At 47.7% G+C, this 23,063-nt stretch overlaps 1 protein-coding gene across 2 annotated transcripts in view; it reads right to left on the bottom strand.

Moving 5' to 3' along the window:
- GRIA1 (glutamate ionotropic receptor AMPA type subunit 1) overlaps window positions 1–22,151 on the bottom strand; it is a 218,698-nt gene extending 196,547 nt beyond the window's left edge. For both annotated transcript variants that reach the window (XM_006138270.4, XM_006138269.4), the window contains exons 1-2: window positions 21,900–22,151; window positions 19,502–19,639 (exon numbers count right to left, since the gene is read on the bottom strand). In XM_006138270.4, coding sequence (XP_006138332.2) covers window positions 19,502–19,639; window positions 21,900–21,981 — 220 coding nt within the window. In that variant the 5' untranslated portion in view covers window positions 21,982–22,151. The remainder of the gene's footprint in view (window positions 1–19,501; window positions 19,640–21,899) is intronic.
- Window positions 22,152–23,063: the final 912 nt, after the last annotated feature.

Here is a 23,063-nt window from a genome sequence, read left to right as displayed (position 1 = left end):
TTTGTCAAGAACAACTTTCTCTTACTAGTTTCAAGCCTGCTACCCATTCCTTTCCTTTGGTGTCCTCTAGTCCTTCTTTATGGGAACTCAGGAAGAACTTTTCTGAATGCACCCTCTCCACCCAACCCCTGCTTTTAGAGACCTCTATCCTGTCCCCCCTCCGTCTCCTCTTTTCTAAGCTGAACAGTCCCAGTCTCTGTAGCCTCTCTTCATCTGGGACCTGTTCCCAACCCCTGATCATGTTAGTTGTAGCCTTCACAGCCTCCCCTCTCCCAGCCTTTCTCTTCCCCTCTCCCACCTCCTTTTCCCAGTCTCCCCCAGTTTTTTTCAATAAAGACAGAGTCAATGTTGGAAGAAACGTTATCTTTATTTTGTACATCAATAAGAAGGGGGGCTAGGGAAGGGCAAGTGGAAGGAGGTGAGGGAGGAATGGGGTACGAGCCCCCGATGGGGAGGACTGGGCTGGCTCTGCGGGCTTCTGGGGGTGGAAGCTCTCCTGCAGCCCCCCAATTACTCCCTCTCCCCAGATGGCAGCCTGCGGCAAGTGCAGCCGGGCTGATGGCCGAGTGCTGTGATGTGCCCAGTGTGGGCACTCAGGGCACTCCAAGCCAGAACTTCTTTGCAAGCGGGGCACCCCTTAGAACTGTGTGTCCGGGGTGGGGGTCGGGACCCTTTAAGCGCAGCCCTCGGCTAGCCTGAGACAGTATCTCCATGCTCTAAGTCCTCCTCTGATGCCCTGCCGGCACTGCTTCCGGCCATCATTAAGCCCTGTTCAGAGTCCACTCAATGTGGACTTACTAGTTCGAACTAGCAAAACTCTAGTTCGAACTAGTTTTTAGTTCTAGATGCGTTAGTTCGAACTAGCTTAGTTCGAATTAACTAATTCGAACTAAGTTAGTTCGAACTAGCGCTGTAGTGTAGACGTACCCCCTTTGAGTTATGTCGACATAACGTCAACAGAACTCAGCAGTTTTGTTGACGTATGTAAACCTCATTCTACGAGGAATAACGCCATTTGTTGACAGAGTTCTGTCGATAGAAGGCATTATTGCATCTGCACTGTCCTTTGCGTCCACACTGTTATGTCGACAAAACGGCTTGCTTTGTTGACAGAACTGGTTGTAGTCTAGATGCTCTTTGTCGACAGAAGCTTTGTCGACAGTATCTGTCGACAAAACTTCTGTTGACAAAACCCTGTAGTCTAGACATACCCTTGGGCTGTGTCCAGACTCAGGGGTTTTTTCGGGAAAAGTAGCCTTTTCCCGAAAAAACTTCCCCTGTGTCCAGACTCAAGCCGCGTTCTTTTGAAATAATTTCGAAAGAACGCGGCTTTTCTTTCGATGGCGGTAAACCTCATTTCACGAGGAAGAACGCCTTCTTTCGAAAGTTCCTCTTTCGAAAGAAGGCGTTCTTCAATGTAAATAGGGCTTCCTCGAAAGAGAGCATCCAGACTCACTGGGTGCTCTTTTTCGAAAAAGCAGATTGCGCTTTCGAAAGAGCCGCCTGCAGTCTAGACGCGATCTTTCGAAAGAGGCTCTTTCGATAGATGCTTTCGAAAGAGCCTCTTTCGAAAGAAGCCTGCAGTCTAGACATAGCCTTGGTGCTCTATACCCGAAGGCAGCCACATGGCAGGGAGAGACACGATGTTTTAGATTTGAGACTTTATAGTCTTCAGCAGCACATTCATGAAATGTTTTCATGTAAGTTTTAAAATTGTGTTGACTCCCAGTCCGTTCAGAAACTGGCAGTATGGACCCGAGGCTGGGAAATGCCTCCGAAATGGCTTCGCTACCTCTCGAATGGCTCTTTCCCCGGTTCCATGTTCTACTAATCACTCTGGCAAGCTTTGTCACTCTGGATTCTCTCTGGAGGAAACAGAGCCACAGACCAGGGATGGGTAGAGGTGGGTGGGTGGATATTAAGCCCCACATTTTCAGGCGCCCTACACAGCTGTGTATTCTGCGTATAAGTATGGACGACGGGGCATCCATCTATCTCTTTCTTCTGCAACAAATCCCCCAATAGAAGCTATTCGTCCTGCAAAGAGGATTCCCTGTTTCTGCTCAGTCATCACACCTGTCCCAGAACGCTCCAGGCTCAATGCAGCTGCACTTTGTCAAACAGCGTGGAAAGATACAGGGCAACATCTGGGAATTTACCCGTCTAGCAGGCCAGCGGCAGTCTTGCAACAGGGAGAACTGCCCATCCCAGCAGAGGGGGCTTGCACTCCTGGTGCAACGTCAGTCGATGCATGGCAGATGGGCAGGGAAGCTCAGGTAATCCCAGATTCTCACGAGTGAGCAAGTGACCTGCACACGGAGAAGGGTATTTTTGTAACAATGCAATTAAGCGCTGGCTTGCTAGCCCCTGGATGCTGCAGTCCTGTTTATTCACAGAACAGATACAGCACGGGAAGCATCCATCGAGGCTTCCAATCTAGGAGGGACCGGTGGGATTAATGAAGATAGAACAGGCTCTTCCACCCATTTGCTTCTAGCATCACATTGTGATAATATCTCAAGCTATGAACCACTCACTACAGGCAATTAGACCAAGTCCACCAGCATGTGACCCGTGGGCTCCCAAACCGATACCAGATGGCAGTGTTGTCTTCAAGTCGTCATTGTCAAGTCCAAGTCGAGTCTCAAGTCGCTACAGTTCAAGTCTCAAGTCGAGTCTCGAGTCCCTAAAGTCACTTTCAAGTCAAGTTGCAAGTTGAGTCTCAAGTCTTAATTTCAAAAATGTCAGGTCACTTTTGTACAAGCCATCCATATCGGCATTTTCAGACAATTTTTTCACCAAGACGATGTAACCAAATTAGCGAGTCTCAAGTCGAGTCTCAAGTCACAAACAATGAACCCGAGTTGAGTCTCAAGTCGAGTCACCTAGGCAACTCGACTCAAGTTCAAGTCGTGGGACTCGAGTCAACAACTCTGCCAGATGGTAACCGCTTTTGTCCACGGTCAGTCTTGGCGGGTGAGGAAAGTCTGCATCCTCGATGGCAATCTCTGTTTGCCCCGTCTCTCAGTGGCTCTGTCTTTTTTTCTATAGACTCCATTGATGCTTGAGCAGGAAATGAGCGAGGCGTGGCCAGCCCCACCCTTGGACAACAGCCACCCCCCTCCCTATCCCTCTGCAGTGGGTTTTGACTGGCATCGCTGGCAACGTCTACTCAGTAGCAGCACCGAGAGTGGGAGAGCCTGAGGACGAAGGGCACTCAAAAATGAAGTCCACTAAATGCACTGAAGGACGCCTTTAATTGAAATGTGGCAGGGTAGCGGGTCCGGCCTCGTAACGTGTCAGGACGGTGACGTGGGGACGTCTGAGTAACCCATTCCTAGTCTGCTGACCTGCAGAGATCTCGCTCCTGAGCTTTCTGTCTGAAATCACTGGTTCCCCCGCCTTCCGGACAGTCGTCTCAGCAGCACTGTGGTTTAAGCATCCATGACTTCCTTTGGTAGTTCATTAAATACATTAATCATCCTCTGTACAAAGAAATTTCTTCTGAACTCTCTACAGGCCAGGCCTCATTGGCTGCAGCATATCTCAGCAGCCCAGCCCTTGTTCCGTGACAACAATACCTCCTCATACATGCTCACCTTTCCTCTGCTGATTCTGTTTGCTTTCCCCGCATCCCGGGGTGACATGTACCAGACCGACGGGTTGAACCCTCTGTCTCTGAGCCCTCTCCCTCGCGGCACGCTCCTGCCTAAGGGCAATGTCATTTGTGAACCAAATCTTCACTACGTGATGTTCTTGCGACCTCCAGCTCCTCGTTTTCATGGAGTCCCTGTGCACGCAGCGGTAGGTGTTTCACTACCTGTCTCATGTGTGGGGACTAGGTGTGGGGACTCCATGAGGAACGGAGCTGTTGGATCCGTTGCATTGCTTGTGGGACGGTGTTTCTAGATTAGGTGACTCCCCTTTTCACTTGCAGGTGGGGGAGAGGGAGGCCTCGAAATAAAGGACCGAGAGGAGGGGAAGGGGCAGGCGGCCATGCTCCTGGGACGGGAGGAGGTGGGGTCCTTTACAGCCAAATTGATTCTCAGGGCTTGCTGAGGACGACACTGAGCAGGTGAAACGAGGCTGGGGAGCAAGTCGTCAAGCCCGGAGTTCCCTGACGGTCACGGGGCTGAAACTCCAGGGTAGGGTGGTAACCCTGGCTGAGGTGTGGGGGAGCAAGTCTGGCCTTCCCTGGGATGTATTCTAAGATGGGTTCTGAGCCCAGCCCCAGGCTTGGTAGGTGCCATTTCCTCCCCCTAGAGATCGCTGGAGGCCTCTTGCTGATGTTTAGCTCCCATGGTGCCTGCTGCTTGCCCAAGCCAGCAGTCCGAACACGGGGGGAGGAAGCTAGAGGCAGCAGGAAGCCACGCTCGTTTGCTCTGGAGGGGAGGATCTGGCAGAACCTGGCTGACACCTCAGGTCTTCCCATCCTCTCCAAATCCAGCAGCCCAGTGGGAAGGGAGAAGAGGAGGAACCGAGCAGGGAGCAGCTGCCCGGGTTTCTCTCTGGGTATGGAGGCGGAGCAGAGGATTAGGATGATGGACCTGATGCAGGAGCCTGTTTACGTCCATTCTTGCCATGTGCTGCAGCGGGCTGTGGATCAGGCCCTGTAAGAATCACTGTCAAAAAATTCCCAACTCAGCTGTAACCCCGGCAACCAGTCCCTCCATGTTTTCTGCCCTTCCTCCTTGCTTAGCACACTGCCTCATCTCCCTTCGCATTTCTTCCTCGCTTTGCATCAGCCATAAAACCCCACGGTCCTCCATGAATCACTGCCCCCCGGATCTCTTCTGAATGCTCGTCATCCACCAATCCCACCTGGCGTTTGCCGTGGCCCTGGCACGGCCTAGAAGAGCTCCCCTCACACCGACTCCTGCGAGCAAAGCCTTCTACAGCATGTCAGTGCAAACCAACCTGGCTCAGAAGCTCTGGGGACATTGGCTTTTCTGGCAGCGGGAAAAACAGAACTAAATACTACGTTTATTTATACAGGTTGGACCTCTCCAGTCCAGCACCCTGGGGATCTGATTGGCGCTGAACCAGAGAATTTGCTGGACGACGTGAGGTCAATATTGTCTAGCAGCATCACCAACACTTCCACTGCCTCCTGGGCTCTTAGAAGACATGTAGGGCTAAATAAATAAATTAGAGCTAAATAACAGCACAGAACAATAAGAGTCAGGACTGGGGGCTGTAAACGAACTTTAGGGGGTTGCGGGAAACTTGGCCACACCCATGCTAAACAGACTCAAATCATGCCAGAGCACGGATATTGTTGGAGCAGAGAGTGTCGGACTAGAGAGGTTCAACTTGTATTGCTCCACGAAACTTTACCCACGTAAAAAAGGGAAAACTAACTTTGGGAGTGGAGGAATAGCCCTCAACCTTTGCAAGCAAGTTCCCTGCATACTGTACCAAATCACCAGAAGGGGCTTAGAGTCCTTACACCAGTCTCTTGACCTCTTATCTTTCTACTCTGTTTCCCCAGTTCCAGGACCTCCGCTCTTTACTCAAAGCCAATAATTTTTTTAGCCACATCAGTGCTTTGCCATCAACTGGCTATTACCTACAACCTCAGACATCAGTCTTGTTGGCACTGCCCTACTTTGTCCGTATAAAGTCCCTGCAGGTGGAATCGAACCTGGGACCTCTGGAACTTATAGTCTCTGCCGCATGAGCTAAAATCCAGCTGCTCATTAGCTAAGGCTGTAGAGATGACTCGCTAGTCTCCCTGTCAGTGGTCCCCAGGGGCAGATGACAGTTTTTCGGGGCCCCGGGCAGCGTAATTCCGCGGGGCCCCCCCTTTGCCACGGCGCATGCATCGTGACGCCATGCGCATGCGTCGTGACGCCATGCCATGCGCAGCGGCGCCACGGCGCATGCGCGGGTCTTTCTGAAGCACGGGACCCAGGGCGGCCGCCCCGTTCACCCTGCCCTATATCCGCCCCTAGTGGTCCAATGCTGCTGGATGGGACAGTGCCCCACCTCTCCCAGTAGCTGGGCGGGTTACACCTGCACAAATACCAAAAGTCCCTCTTGCTGAAGCCTGAGCACAGTAACTTGCGTCCGAGAAAGTGACAGCGAAAGGCAGAAAGTAACAAAGAGATCAATCAGGTTTATGAGGCATCAGTACATCTCTTTTTTGTAGCCCTGGAGCTGGGTTATGCAGGGGTTGAAAAGAATAAATAGCATTTGTGGTGGGGAGAAAGAGTACTGGAAAAAAACCAAGACACAATCAATCACCGGAGGGATTGATCGGGTAAGACTATTACAGAGAAGTAAGAGAAGATCAACTAGAGCGATAATTTTTGCTCGGGGGGGGGGCACTTAATGAATTTTGATACATGCTCACGGGCCGGCTCCACCCCTAAGGGGCGGCGCCCGAGGTGGAAAGGGTAGGGTTGAGGAGAGTGGTCTGAGCCAGAGGCTTTGACTTAAAAACACAGCAAAGGGCTCCAGCCCGCTGCTACCGCGTCACCTGTCAGCTGCCCGGGGTTGCTGAGGCTATTTAAAGGGCTCACAGCAGTGGGAACTGTGAGCTGTTTGAATAGGATCCTGCTTCCTGAGTCACCACCTGAAAATTCAGTAGCCTGGGCAGCAGGATATAAATAAGAAGTGGCCGGATGCAGTCCACGGGCCAGATACAAGTGTTACGTGGGCCGGATCTGGCCTTTGGGGTGCGTCTTTCCCAACCCTGAACTAGAGAGGCTTATTGTGCAGTCTAATGACTGATTGGCTCAGCGTACGAACCGGGGCCAGCCGCAGAATACAGAAGACATCTTCATCATCTGGACCCATGGGAAGGAGACTCTGGAAGAATTTCACCATGATTTCAACAGCTTCCACCCCACCATCAACCTCAGCATGGACCAATCTACACGGGAGGTCCATTTCCTGGACACCACGATACAAATAAGTGACGGTCATATCAATACCACCCTATACAGAAAACCTACCGACCGCTATACTTACCTGCATGCCTCCAGTTTCCATCCCGGACACACCACACGATCCATTGTTTACAGCCAAGCACTGAGGTACAACCGCATATGCTCCAACCCCTCAGACAGAGACCTACACCTACAAGACCTTCAACAAGCATTCTGTAAACTGCGATACCCACACGAGGAAGTGAGGAGACAGATTGACAGAGCCAGACGTGTACCCAGAAGCCTCCTGCTACGGGACAAGCCCAAGAAAGAAACCAACAGAACACCACTGGCCATCACCTATAGTCCCCAGCTAAAACCTCTCCAACGCATCATTAGCGATCTTCAGCCCATCCTGGACAATGATCCCTCGCTCTCACAGGCCTTGGGAGGTAGGCCGGTCCTTGCCCACAGACAACCCGCCAACCTGAAGCATATTCTCACCAGCAACTACACACCGCACCATAATAACTCGAACTCAGGAACCAATCCTTGCAACAAACCTCGGTGCCAACTCTGCCCACATATATACACCAGCAACACCATCACAGGACCTAACCAGATCAGCCATACTGTCACTGGTACATTCTCCTGCACATCCACCAACGTAATATATGCCATCATGTGCCAACAATGCCCCACTGCTATATACATCGGCCAAACAGGACAGTCCCTACGTAAAAGAATCAATGGACACAAATCTGATATTAGGAATGGCAACATACAAAAACCTGTAGGGGAACACTTCAATCTTCCTGGACACACAATTGCAGATCTAAAAGTAGCCATCCTGCAGCAAAAAAACTTCAGGACCAGACTTCAAAGAGAAACTGCTGAGCTACAGTTCATCTTTAAGTTTGACACAATCAACTCTGGATTAAACAAAGACTGTGAATGGCTTGCTAACTACAAAAGCAGCTTCTATTCTCTTGGAATTCACACCTCCAGATCAGCTGCTAGAAGTGGGCCTCATCCTCCTTGATTGGATCACCTCATCATCTCCAGCCTGATCCTGGCCTGCATATTTATTCCTGCCTCTGGAAATTTCCACTACATGCATCTGACGAAGTGGGTCTTTGCCCACGAAAGCTTATGCTCCTACACTTCAGTTAGTCTATAAGGTGCCACAGGACTCCTCGTCGCTTTTGCAGAATACATGTATTATCACCAGGAATCTAGATTATTTGGGCATATGGGGTACGTCTAGACTACAGGGTTTTGTCGACAGACGTTTTGTCAACAGATATTGTCAACAAAGCTTCTGTCGACAAAGAGCGTCTAGACTACCTCCAATTCTGTCGACAAAGCAAGCCGCTTTGCCGACATAACAGTGTGGACGCAAAGGACAGTGTAGATGCAATAATGCCTTCTATCGACAGAACTCTGTCGATAAAAGGCATTATTCCTTGTAGAATGAGGTTTACATATGTCGACAAAACTGCTGAGCTTTGTCGACGTTATGTCGACATAACTCAAAGGCAGTGTGGACGCAGGTATAGTTTTGTCGACAAAAGTCCACTTTTGTCGACAAAACACTGTAGTCTAGACACACCCATGCAGTGAAGAGAAGATGCTGGGTTGCTAGGAGCCAGATTTTCAGATCCCCTTCTTCACGCAGGGAAGAACCTTAAAGGAACATTTGCTCTCCTTGCCTCTTTACTGTGTGGGAAGGTACGACTCACTGCCAACAATTCTGGCTCTAAGTCCATATGGGTATATTTCTGAGATGAGACGTCAAAGCCATCTCTGGGCAAACGGATGATGTTAAAATAAAATAATGATCAGTGATCCTAAAGTAACAGCTCGGAGAAATTCTAGCTGAGAGGATTTTAAGATTCTCATTCACTTTCTACACAGACGATGCTCATTTTCTTTTGTTTTGGGGCACAGGACTCCACGGGCGTGTCTACCCTAGGAAACTATTTCGAAAGAACTAAAATCGATTGAATCACTCCTGAAATAACAACATCGAAATAGCATGTCCACACAAGGGGGAAGCCTCAAAATTAGTCTGAAGCAGGCTCTGTTAATGTGGACGTGACACCTCGACTTAGAGCCCCAGGAGGTACTGGGGAGTAATTTGTTCAAATGACTCTGGGGAGTAGTTATTTCAAAATAGTGGCACCAGCGTGACCACACTACCACTATTCTGAAATAACTGTTTCAGAATTCGAGTTATTCCTCAAGGAAAGCAGGAGTACAGGTTTCAAATTAAGCGGCCCATTACTTCAGAATAATGGATGTGGTAGTATGGACACACCACTTATTAATTCGACCTAGGGGATTATTTTGAAATTAAGCTCTAGTGTAAACCAGGGCTAAGTGGATAATGAAACTAGTCTCAGCCTAACATCATTTTTTTGGTCTGATATCTTGATTCAAGTAAACTTTTTGACATAGTCCCCACATGATATTTGCAGAGGCAAACTAAGGATATGGGGAAAAAGTCCCAGATGGGTCACTGTGGGTATGTCTAGACTACAAAGTTTTTGTGGAAAAAGGTACACAAAATGTGCTCTGCATTTTGCGTACCTTTTTCCACTTTTTTTTTCAGAAGAGGCTTTTCTGAAATTTGGCCCGTCTACACTGGGCCAAATTTTGGATCCCTCCTTCCCCCGCCTCTTTGGGTGTGTCTAGACTACAGAGTTTTGTCGACAAAAGTGGACTTTTGTCGACAAAACTATATCTGCGTCTACACTACTGCTGAGTTCTGTCGACATAACATCGACAGAACTCAGCAGTTTTGTCGACGCTGGTAAACCTCATTTTACGAGGCATAACGCCTTCTGTCGACAGAGTTCTGTTGACAGAAGGTGTTATTGCATGTAAACTGTCCTTGCGTCTACACTGCCATGTTGACAAAGCAGCTTGCTTTGTCGACAGAACTGAATGTAGTGTAGACGCTCTTTGTCGACAGAAGCTTTGTCGACAGTATCTGTCGACAAAACTTCTGTCGACAAAACCCTGTAGTCTAGACGTACCCTTTCAGAAGAGCTCTTCTTCCTTGTGGAAGGAGGAAGGCAGGTCTTCTGAAAGCACACGTCTGATCTCTGTAAAAAAAAGCAGAAGAGCAGACATGTTCCCTAGATGTGGCAGAGTTTTTCCCAGAAAAACCCTGCCGTGTAGACATAGCCTGTGTTAGTCTGTAACTTGAAAAACAATAAGCAGTCCTGTGGCACCATAGAGGCTAACAAAAATATAGAGACTCAAACTTTCTTGGGGAAAACCCCACTTCATCAGATGAAAAGGAGTGGAAATAGCAGAAAACAAGAATGATACCCACAGAAGCTCATGATTCTCTATATTTTTGTCAGACTCTAAGGTACGGCAGACTACTCATTGTTGCTTAAGGATGTGGAGTCTAGATGGAATGATTATAATGTGGGTGCACAACAGGCGGGAAGACCATCCTCAAAGACAAGCTACCGAGAAGGCGGTGAGTCTTTCACGGTGGTCACGCAAATCAGAGCTTCTATGACATTCCGAGACCGCTGCATGTGACTCCTGCAGCAGCTGGTGTGGGCTGCCTGAGCAGTTGGGTACCGGCTGCATTGTGGGTAGTACCAGGACTAGCCGCACTGACCATTGCTTGGGCAGCCGTGGGCAGCTGGTCCCAGGCTGATGTGGAGCAGAGATCTGGAAGCAACAGCGGCATGCTGGGCTGCTCCCCCTCCAGCGGCAGAAGTGGGGTCCCAGGTCGCTCCCCTCTTAGAGTAACAGTAGTGGTGAGATTCCAAGAAGTCACCCCCCTGCACCTGGAGCAGCAGCGAGACCCCAGGCTACCCTCTATCACAGTAGAGTCAACAAGGCCTTAGGCCACCCTTACCCAAAGCAGAAGCAGCATCTATGGGACCAACCCCTGCCCAGCACCTAAGAGTTAGTTAGGGGTATTTTAGTACAAGGCATAGGCAGGTCATGGACTGTGATTTTCGATGATTGCCCGTGACCTATCCTTGATTTTTACTAAAAGTGCCCTTGACTAACTCCTACCCTGAGTTATCAAGAGTTCTCTGTAAAACTGGGATGGTAAATCGGGTGGGGGTCACTCAGGAGTCAGGCCCGGGTCTGGTACCAGTCAATGTTTTCATTAATGACTTGGGTAATGGAATGGAGAAGATGCATGTGAAATGTGATGATACAAAGAATCACGGGTTCCTAGAACTGCAAGAGACCTCAGGAGGCCATCGAATGCAGCCCCCTGCCCAAAGCAGGACCAACCCCAACTCAATCATTCCAACTAGGGCTTGGGCAAGCCAGGGTAGTCAAACACTGGAATAAATTGCCCAGGGAGGTTGTGGAATCTCCATCTCTGGAGATATTTAAGAGCAGGTTAGATAAATGTCTATCAAGGATGGTCTAGACGGTACTGGGTCCTGCCATGAGGGCAGGAGACTGGACTCGATGACCTCTCGAAGTCCCTTCCAGTCCTAGTATTCTATGATTCCCCAGTCTGCTGGCGCTCAGACCCTTGTAGTGACCAAGGCTAGCAAAGCGTATAGATAGACTAGACAAGAGACTACACTAAACTTGTCAAATGTCTGCCCCCTACTGGCGGTAGCAATCATAAAAGTAAATTTCTCCATGCTTGTCTTGTTCCTCTCCTTTTGGAGCTGCACAACAATCTGGGTGCTAATTGCTGGCTGACATCAGAACAGGCTCTGTCCGCTAGCAGTTACCCAGCTGGTAGGCCTATCCTGCATGTTATTTCAGCTGAGGTTCCATCTTGAAATTTTCTGGGCAGAAGCAATATGACAGTATCATTCCCATGGGAGCTGGAAGGCAGCTGCCCACTGGTTGATCTAGAAGGAGCATAAGCTGTCTATTCTGGAAATTATTTTTTGCAGATCTTTGGCAAAATTCACCCACGTCAGGCCCTACTTACATAAGAACATAAGAACATAAGAACGGCCGTACTGGGTCAGACCAAAGGTCCTTCTAGCCCAGTAGCCTGTCTGCCCACAGTGGCCAGCACCAGGTGCCCCAGAGAGGGTGGACCGAAGACAATGATCAAGCGATTTGTCTCTTGCCATCCCTTTCCAGCCTCTGACAAACAGAGGCCAAGGACACCATTTTATCCCCTGGCTAATAGCCTTTTATGGACCTAACCTCCATGAATTTATCCAGCTTCTCTTTAAACTCTATTATAGTCCTAGCCTTCACAGCCTCCTCTGGCAAGGAGTTCCACAGGTTGACTACACGCTGTGTGAAGAAGAACTTTCTTTTATTAGTTTTAAACCTGCTACCCATTAATTTTATTACTTAGCCTGTTTATGTATGGATTTTAGTGCATGGTAGTACAACCAATGGTTTTTGATCAATATAAAACTGATCCCATAAGGTGTCAAACACCCTCAGCACCCACGGACAAATGTAAGCCGGCAATGCTCCACTGTTCACAAAAGGCACCTGCCTACATCATATTATAAAATCTAAAGAGATGCATTCACTCGCAGCAAACATTGTATTAAGTAGATGCTATTTGATCATTGAAGACGGTATTTCTGCTGGTGTAGATTGTGTTAAGCAAGCAGAAGTGTGCTGTTTACATATTTGTGTAGCATTCCTGGCAGAATCTCCCCCTTCTCCTCCTCCCCCTGCACTCAACACCACCACAACATTTGCATTGTATCCTAGGACAGGGCTCACCGGAATTGGAGCAGTTTAATTACAAAACTGCATTTTAATTGATTGCGACCAAAATAATTACCAGCAGCACCATTCCAAGCAATGGCGACTTCTCTGTTTGTCAACAAAAAGGGATATTTAATTCAACAAACAATAATTGTTTTAATTAAATCAAATTTAGATCCTCATTTGAGAACATTAAAATGTGTGTCTGTTACTCCTTGCCTCTAAAAGGTAATTTGAGAGAGGAAGAGCAAGGTACAGAAGGGCTGTATGCACATGAGTGTCGGAAGCAAACAAACAAAATCATTCGTGTTTAGCCGGTCTTTTATATTATGACTGCCATCAAATGATCTTAGCAGTGTAGGTAGGAACCTAATAAAAAAATGAAGCGATCAAGACAAAGCTCTTCTTAAGTGGTTCAGTTGTTTCACCACGCAAACCTATTCCCTCCTTTCCTTTTGCACTGATTTTATTAATAGTATTATTAGTCCGATTGCAGTGCCCATTCAAGATCAGCCATTCAGTGATGGGCACTGTTCTTGCACAGATGGAGTATGATATCCCAAAGTTTTATGATCTGGATTTTCAGCCTTTCGCTGAAAATTCATGCCCCATGCCTGTGCAAACACATGCAAGCCCTGTGACGAATGCTGATACTTATATCCATCTTTTAAATTGCCCAGTATCCCCAGGTATACACAAAGTTATCCTGCACACTAACCCGCCCCATTGGAGCTAGTGGGTTATGTGGGGGCAAATGCTAATATTTTTTACAGTAGACTTCCGATAATCCGGAACCTATGGGACCTAGGTGGTGCTGGATTATCAGATATACCGGACTATCAGGAGGTACTATAAGATGGTTATATATATACTGTATACATTATATACTGTATATAAAGTGTTCTTAACCCTTTTTATTGTACATACCATATACAGTATACTGTAATGTTTTAGTTTTTTTAAGCCTTTTTTACACTTTTTGCTCAGTTTAGCTGCTGCCGCTGTTACCTTGTGACTCATTTTTTGCTGAAGCTCACTCACTGGGCTCTTGCCATCTTGATGCCGGACTATCAGAAGTGCCGGACTATTGGATGCCGGACTATTGGAGTTTTACTGTAGTAGGTGGTTTTACTTGCTAGTAGTAGCATGGATGAGTGATGGTTGATGGACACTTTAAGAATTGAACCATGGTCCTCCTGAGCAAAAAGCAAGAGGTAAAAGCCAACTCATATCCTCCGCTGATTACCAGAGGGGAGATCTCTAACTCACACTCACTCACTAGTAGACCTAGTAGAAGCCTAGATGACCTAGTAGAAGCCTAGATGAAAACTGACTTTCAGTAGGGCATGCAAATTTCTTGTACACAACTCCATCGGTGCACTTTGATCCCTGACCACAATACTTTTGTTCAGCGTGGTCCTCCCTTTAGCTATGCAATAGCAGCTCAGACCTATATTTGCATTTCCAGGAGCTGGCATTTCACACAGTGCTACCAATACCTCTCCATTCGGAGCTGCAGCATCTCCAGCTGAGCTGACACGGACACTAAGTCCCAACACAAAGTACGTGGGGGATTTTGTGATGCTGACAAAGCTCACTGGAGACCGCAAAAATCATGTTCAGTAATGACCAAAGCCGGCATCTGTGCTCAGGTTTCTGAGGGTGACTGGAAAGTTCTATATTAGCCTTTTGGGTCATGCAATCCCATACAAAGCTCACTGTTATATAATGTAACAGTTTTCCTCTCTATACCAACCTCTCACTGGAATATACTTTTGTTGTGGGGTGGGATGAAACCTTAGGACTCCCCCAAAATAACTATATGGTGTCACAGTCAACCTGTGGAACTCCTTGTCAGAGGATGTTGTGAAGGCCAGATCTTTAACAGAGTTAAAAAAAAAAAAGAACTAGATACATTCATGGAAGATAGGTCTATTGATGGCAATTAGTCAGGATGGTCAGGAATAATGTCCCTAACCTCCGTTTTTCAGAAGCTGGGAATGGGCACTAAGGGAGGGATCATTTGATAATTCCCTGTTCTGCTCATTCCCTTTGGGGCTCCTGGCATTGGCCTCTGTTGGAAGATAGGAGACTGGGCTAGATGGACATTTGATCTGACCCAGTAGAGTTGTTCTTATATTCTTATAAAATATACACAAATACAGCTGCTGCCATCTGATCTGTAGGAGATCTCCTTTAACTAATGACAGTAGTTGGTCCCACATTTTCCCTGCAAACCAACCATGTGGGGGCTATGTAACCCACAATGTCACAAACACAAAGCCAATACATTATCCTACCTCTTGTGGGTCAGAGTTAAGGTGATTATTAGAATGTGCCCAGTGAGTTTTTACATGTCAGTATGGTCATTAACCACATGCATGAAATAAGAGGTTATTGGATACAAACTGAAGTAACAGTCACTAGTTATTTTCATACTTCCATAAGTCTTAGAGGATTTTTTAAAAATGTAATGTTCTTCTTACCACTTTAGGATAAGAGCTTTAAAGTTCTTACAGTCCATATTTTTAAGTTAACCAGTGTTTGTCAGTTGGAATATTCAATATTCCTGTGTAACAGCATGTCAAGTTATTGAATTTTAAAGATCATTGCTGCACCCATGGGGGCGGGGGGGGGGGGGGGGGGAGAGGGAGTTCACCCCAAAAGTCTGTACAAAGGCGGCCATGTGACTTGCTCCAGCTTGGAAGAGACCAGGCATGGATATAAAATGCCATGAAGCAGACTTCATCTGGCTTTCAATTTTGCTACTGATTCCAGATGCAGCCTTGCGAGGAACAGCGAGCCGGGAAGAATTGTGGGCCCATCTTGACATAGGATGTACACCAGAGACTTTTAAGATAACAGTTTATAACATCTCTGCTAAGCGCCTGCACTGAGAACTTGGAGATTCGATGCATGTAATGTATTTTCCTTAACAACCTTACTCTCATGCTTTTCCTTCTTTTATGAATAAACCTTTAGATTGTAGATTCTAAAGGATTGGCTCAGCATTATCTTGTGGGTAAGATCCAAAGTGTAAATTGACCTGGGAACTGTGGCTGAGCTTTTGAGACCAAGAGAACCCATTTCGGGGTAGGTGAGATTGGGTTCTATAACCCCTCACCTGTGTGTTAGGCCTGGGGCTGATTGTGGCACAGGGAGAGCTGCGGAGTCTGAGTGGTTTTGCTTGGTGTGACTGGTTTGTGGCCTATTTGGGAAGGTCTCTAGTCAGGGGCTGTAAGGGGCCCTGAGTTTGAGCAATTCATCCTGAGCGGACGCCTTCAGCGGTGCCCAGACTCGGCCCGGTCCATCACACAGCATACATGGCCAGCTCAGATGCATCTGAAATCACAAGATTATTGCTGTGCTGTAGCACCGCTGATGGCATGGCAACCAGTTGTAAGAGTCTGATATTCCACCTGGTCTATTGCCTTCAGGGACACCAGATCATAACTGTCAATCCAACATCATCTCTGATGTGCAGGCTTTGTGCATCAGTATTGTTTTCATATCTCAGTTACCTGTCACATAGCTGGAGGGGGAAGGGAAGCTACTTATGGCTTGTGGAGCAAATTCACCAATCAGGACAACAAAGCTCATTCATCGTTATTGGGTAAACATCGATACGGCAGGGAGAAGCAGACAGATAAAATGCATGTTGCAAGCTGTCCTCATGCACCAGGCACGGTTGTTTCACTGCAGTGCATGCCGCTACCTTGTCACTGCCTTGCAAATTATCTAACACGGCTTCCGACTTCCACCACAACCCCTGATACTTGTTTTGCATTTGGAATTCTCATGAGAGCTTTGATGGCCGTGGCAGACTGAATTCTAGCAGGAGGCTGTGCTTGATGCAGGGGACTGATCAAACTGTTAGTTTACTCAGGCAGAGTATTTAGTGTAGGAAGCACCTTGGGGGACTCAGGCAATTCAAGTTGAAGAAACAGAGGCATGTTCTGCATCTCCACGGGAACAAACTCTGTCTGTAGTCGGTCACATATTCTCTTCTAACAAGTGAAAGGCCCGCCCAGTAGTTACGGGCTTCATTCACCACAAATAAAGGGATCTTTCCTCTTCCACCCTGCAGATAACTCCATTTGGCACGCAGGAGAGGAGTTCATTAGGAGATCATGGTCGGATCCAGGAGGAGGTAACCCCCGGTAGAACTTTAAATCCAATTTTAGCCAATCAAAACTGGGCCTCTACAGCTTGCTTTCAGGTGAGGTGGCTGGATTCACTCCTTTTTTTGTGCCTTCAAAACAAATGTGGCTTGCCATAGCCCCAGAGAAAAGACTTTGGGAGGCTTTTAATTAAAAACACCCAATTGCGAATAAATGAAGTTGGATTGCGTGGAGCGCTTTGTCTGTCTGATCTAGGACAACGTGCCCTACATAAAACTTAAATATAACACCCAGCCAGTTCAGCATTCCAGCTCTTTTGGAGGGAGGGGGCAGCTCACTTTCATTTAGCCTTCGTCAGCCCTCACGTCTCTGTGGCCTGATGATATAGAGCTCCCTAAACGTGAGGTGTCTCGTGGTTTTGCCGTCATTTCTAGTGGCTGTGGAGTAAACAGTGACTAGGGACAGATTTACAGAGGGAAGCCCAGGCACAATATTCTCTGAGCAGGCCTGCTGTCGGTGGAGGGGAGGGGAGGGGAAAAGAAACAGTTGTCCCACGGCCAAGTGATTCAAAGGGGCCCTGAACTCCAGCTCCGCCGTGTTGGCTGGGGCCCTGAGACCTTTAAATCCAGGCAGCACTAGGGCCTGGGGGTGCGTGCCATGCTCTGGTTAGCTCTAAGGGCTAGGGGGCGCTGTGCCACACTCTGGGCAGCGCTGAGGGTTGGCTTCCTTTGGCCCCGCCCCTTCCACCATTAGCCCCACCCCCATCCACCTTGCCCAGGGACCCACAGAGACTGATGGTGCCACTGTCTATGAGACAGGCTTGCATCTTCAATCACATTCCACAGGCCCTTAGCTACCTGCTACCAGCTCAGGAAATGGACCGTCTCTCAGTGCAATTCCACAGCCCTCTCCAGAAGAGGTTGTAGCCTCCTTGGACAAGTACCAGAGGGATCTGCCTTTTTCTTCTGCACTGGCAACGCTTGTTTAGCTTGTTCTGCCAATACAGTCTCATTGAATCGACCTGAAATAGTTTTTTTCCCCCCCGGCTTGATGGAAGCCTACTACAGTAGTTGGCTCAGAGAGGCCTATTAAGGAAAATTAAAAAATCTTTACGGGAGTCATTCGCTCCTAGAGTGAAAAAAAAATGGCCAAAATTTTACCCTCCCCTTCTTCTTTTTTTTTTTTTTTAAAGCGCTGCCTGACGAATTCTTGGATTGCAAACCCCTCTGTTCGCAGACCTCAGAAGAGAAACACAAAACCCTTCTCCCTCCGAGGAAACCCTTTGTGAAGTCTTCCGCTGGTACATATTGGGTTCTTTTCCCAAGAGAACATTCCTCCCCCACCTCCCTGTCCATTTCTTAGCAGCGAGAACAGTTTGTATCCAGATCAGTCTGGCGAGCCACATGACTCCACTGCAAGAAGAGGGTGTTTCAGTGAATCAAAAGGATACTACAAATGTTAGCCAATAACAATGCACCAGGCATCACAAAAAGAGAAGGATTTCTTGTATCCCTCCGGTCCCTACTGCCAGTCCTTAAACACACATACACGGATTGAAAGCAACGAGTATGACACTGGATCAAACGAAAGAATTCTTTGTGCTCCGAGTCACAACCGGCACCAGCTGCTCTCACAAAGCAGTAGGCTGCACAATACAAAGAGGTGAGCTCTGCAGTATTCCCATTTTGAACTGTGGGGCTTTTTTCTCTCCCCTTCCTTTTATGCTTTTCTGTTCCCGCTAATCCTGACATTACCTGGCAATACATTCCTGTGCTTCCCACTCACCCCGCATAACGAGAAGCCGTCCAATCGGCTGCTTTAGGAACTTGGAGCTAACCCGAATGAATGGCTCTCCCGTGGCCGTTCTTGTTCAGAAACACTTTAATGGCGCTGATAATTCCAGCAGAACTTGAAACCAGACCTCTCCCCTTTCTCTCCTTATTGGACAGGCCCTTTATTTTAAAGCCATCCTCTAGCGCGCTTTTTCGAGCTTCCTGTTACTTCTACCAGAAATGCAGCCTGGCTAAAACTGAGGCCCGAGAAAGAGGTGTTCATCTGAAGTAATCCATTCGGGCATGTCTACACTAAGAAACCATTTCAAAATGACTACAATCAACTTAATAACTCCCAAAATAACAGAATCGAAATAGCTATGGGGAAGCCTCGAAATTAGTCTGAGGCAGGTTCCATTAAATGTGGACGTGCTATCTCGAGTTAGAATGCCAGGAAGCACTGGGGAGTAATTAATTCAAATTACTCTGGGGAGTAGTTATTTCGAAAGAGCGGCACCAGAGTGTTTGCATGACCGCTATTTCGAAATAACTGGTTGGAAATTAGCATTACTCCCTAAGGAAAGCAGGAGTACAGATTTAAGTGTGGACGCTCTGCTCATTAATTTAGCTTAATGAAGATTATTTTGAAGTAAAGCCCTAGACCAGAGCTCATGTCGACCAGTGGGGTCTGTCACATCGGGGCTATGACACACATGGGAGCAAGGGCTGAAATGAAATCTCAACAAGTGGGAGAGGGGCTAAGAAACAGAAAGAGTAACTGAAAGGTTTTCCTATAACACTTTGCAATCATCGAAAGAGAAAACAGAAGACAGTGCGTGAACAACTGCAGTGCTACCCAATACCCAGATCCCAGAACAAACCAAACAGAGTCAGAGCTCTCTCTTACAGGCTTTCTTTGCAGGGAGTGGATGGAGGGGTTTCGGGTAGGGAGAAAGAACCACCCCTCCATACATCCCTCACTTCAGAAGAACAGCCGGCCAGGGTAAAAGCCACACAAAAGAGAGTGCAGAAAGCTGTTACTTACAGGTGTATGTCATTTCAAAGCTGTCGCTGATATTCACAATGTCAATCTGAGGAAGCAGTTTTGGGGATTCTGTGAGCTGAGACAATGCAAACCTAAAAGCCGCATGTTCCTGGGACTGCTGATTAGGAAATAATCCCCCTGGGGAGAAAAAAAAATGAAGAAAGCAAAGGTCTGAAATACATCCACACTGTAACAAGCCTAGGAAACATTCTATGGATGGGAACCTACCCGGCTCAACAAATGCTGCTCGCATTCTGCTAGACTCCATAATGTCCCGGTACCATGAGACACAAGAGGGTAGGTGCTTAGGCATCTTGTGTAGTATATGCCTTATGTAAGGGGTGTATCAAAATATGCCAGCTTGCACCTTTCCCTCAGACTAGCAGCGGGTAGGACGGGCATGAATTTGGGGTAAGTCTCTTCCTGCACAATGGGAAAGGACAAGAACAGAAGTGTTCCCAGGATAGCTGGATGTGGGAGAACAGCACCTTTGCACCCCTGTGACCCACGGAGAACGGCGCCTCATTCAGCTCACCTGCTGTAGGCCCACAGGCAATTTTGCCCCCCTGACTCACCACCCAATCGATTCAAACGCACTGTTCTGCTCAAGGAGTGATGGGGGTTACTTGGCAGGGGTCAGGCTGTCCAATCTGGCCTGGAATGAAGAATCATTGGTGGCTGGGGACCGAGGGGAGAGGAACTCTTAAGATGGTTGTAATAAAAGAGGAGAATTCACCCTTCCTGACCAGCCACATGCTGCTGGAAGGGATGGGGAACGCGGCCTGGAGAAGACCCACAATTTGTTTTATGGGTGACAACAGACAAAGCCAGCAGGACCAGTCAAAAATCTGACCATGAAAGGGGTTTGCCCACTGAGATGGCTGCTAGGATTCAGGCAAGCTCTGGAATGATAGCACCAGGTAGCACATCAGGACTGGCCAGACAGCATGAGAGCCATGGACCTTCTAGCTCAGCGTCCTGTCTCTGACGGTGGCCAGGATCAGATGCATATGGTGAAGTTGGAAGAAACCTTGCAATGGGTATTCATGGGATCACCTGACCCCAGGGAAAGTTTGCTTCCGCCCCCCTCGCTTAGAGGTCAGTTTATGCCCTGGGGCATGAAGGTTTAGATTCCTTCCAAACTTTTATTTATTTATTTTTAAGAGTCCCTGTTATACAGCCGGGTTTTCTGACTGTCCTGGCAAAAGGTAAAAGCGGGGAACAGTTATCCTGATTTACAAGCCAGGAAAGGAAGCCCAGAGAAATGTAGTGATTAATGGAATGAAAATAAAAAGGTATATTGGTACATTACAACTTTCCCGAGCAGATTGCTTGGAAAAGCAGCCAGGGACTGGAGGCGCAGAGAGTGGCCCATTGGCAGGAAAGAGACTTTGCATATTTTCAACACAGATTGCATCTCCTGCTAGAGTGGAGGGGACATTTGCACCCTCTCTTTCAAAAAAAAATCACGTCTAAGTGTTGCTACCAAAAGAAAACCAACCTGGCAGTATCCCTCCCTCCCTCCATCTTTTTTTATTAAAATGGGGAAAAAGCTTGAGCTGGTGAACAAATTCTGAATTGGGAGAGGGGTGCCGGGAGGGCTGGTGAAGGGAAAAGCAAAGTAGCATCAACAGTAATAAATGCACCAATTGTGCAGTTGGACTAACCCAGGAGTTGATTAAACTCACTGGCTTAGCAGACGGTTGGCATGACAAAGAGAGGGGTGATGGAAAGGGATGTATTCACAAGGGAAAGAGACGAGCAAAGATGCAGTTCCCAATGGCATTTAAGCAAATGATCAATCATAATAACGTGGGGGAAGGCTGTGAGCAGCTCCCGGAATGTGGAATTGGGGAGAGCAAAAGACAAAGACATGGGGAATTGCTGATGCGAAAAGGAAAGCCGGGGAATGAAATGAAAACAGACTAGAATGCAACATCTTCCTAGCTCTGGCCTTATTCTTTCACAACAAACAACAACAACAACAGAGATGCTCTAGTGCTGTTTCCTCTGCCAGGTACTCCAGACACGAGAAACCCTGCCAAAAATAAAATGCAATAAGTGCTTTCTTAACTACACCCACACCCCGATGCAGAGCACCAGCCCTGGTATTTTTCTTAGCAAACAAACAAACAGGATTTTTGGCTTCCTCCATTTCGGAGGCACTTTTCTGTGCCAGCATCGATTTCCCTCCCGTAAGAATTGATACATCCCTGCTCGTCGGAGCCCATCGGCAGCCTCCGCGGCTCTAGCCACATCAAAATCCACCCCGCACATCACTCCGGCACACGTTCCTTCTCTGCAAGCGGAGGGAGCGAATGGGTCAGATCCCCCCGCTGCTTTGCCAGGGAAAGTCACTCCCAAATAGAACCGCCGCTCCGGAGCATCTCAAACTCACCTATCTGGATATTGTTGGGGAAATTGGCCCCTAACACCGTCCCTAGGAAACTGGTGCAGAAGAAGGCAAAAATGTGCTGCATATTCCCTTTTGCATTGGCGAAAAAGAACCTCAGTTCCAAGCATGGATTTGTTTTTTTTCCCCGCTTGTCTCTCTCTCTCGCCTCCCTTCTGCTATGCCTTCTGTATTGTGCAGCTCCTTCTCTTGGAATCCAGCGTTTAGACTGCTGCCTTAACACCAACTGACAGCAGGATTAACTGAGCACTGAGAGAAAGAAAGAGAAACCCTTCCTCACCCCCCCGCCTTCTCCCACACACTGTGCCCTTCCTTCATGCTAATTTCCCTCTCCTAGTTGGAGCTCAACAGCTGGGCTAAAAGCCCACTTCCACCCCCCATTTCTATCTCTTCCTTTGGGGTCCCCTTCCTTATCCGTGGAGGGCATCTCGTGAACACACACAGGCTACGCCTAGACTGCACGCCTTTTTCGACAGAGAAAGCCTCCGTCGAAAAAGAGCGTCTAGACGACGATCCGTACTGTCGACAAAGCAAGCCACTTTTTTGAAAGCGAGTCTAGACGCTCTCTGTCGAAAAAAGCAGTTTGCATGCAATAGCGCCTTTTTTCGAAAGAGTACTTTCAAAAAAAGGCATCACTCCTCGTAAAATGAGGTTTACCGCTGTCGACAAAACTGCTGCATCCTGTCGACTTACTGTCGACAGAACGCGGCAGTAGTGTAGACGCAAGTATAGTTTTGTCGACAAAAGCCAACTTTTGTCAGCAAAACCCTGTAGTCTAGACACACCCACAACGTAGCCCTAAATTAACCTTTCTCCTCCCCCTGTTTTAGCACTGGGTATAAAGAATGTGCAAATCAGTCAGTGGTAGAGGGCTCCACTCTACAGTCTTGGATTGATACCTTCTTGAGCTAGGTGACATGGTTCTAGGATTCAGGATCTAATTGTTACACACCGGTCACTACAGTCCAGAACCTTCACACAACGGAGGGGGATGTGCCATGGGAAATCTCCCTCGAGGGAAAAAATAATAATTTCAGAGTGACAGGCAGAAAAACATGTCTGAGGATGAAAAGAAGGATTTCTTCGTCTTTCCTGCTGAGTTTCCAATACCCTTTCCATACCCACACTTAACTTTTTCTTTCCATTTCA

Source organism: Pelodiscus sinensis, chromosome 17 (genome assembly GCF_049634645.1).
Source record: "Pelodiscus sinensis isolate JC-2024 chromosome 17, ASM4963464v1, whole genome shotgun sequence".
Lineage (NCBI taxonomy): Eukaryota > Metazoa > Chordata > Testudines > Trionychidae > Pelodiscus > Pelodiscus sinensis.
Note: the sequence above shows the minus strand (reverse complement) of the source record. Positions and strands in the feature narration are given on the sequence as shown.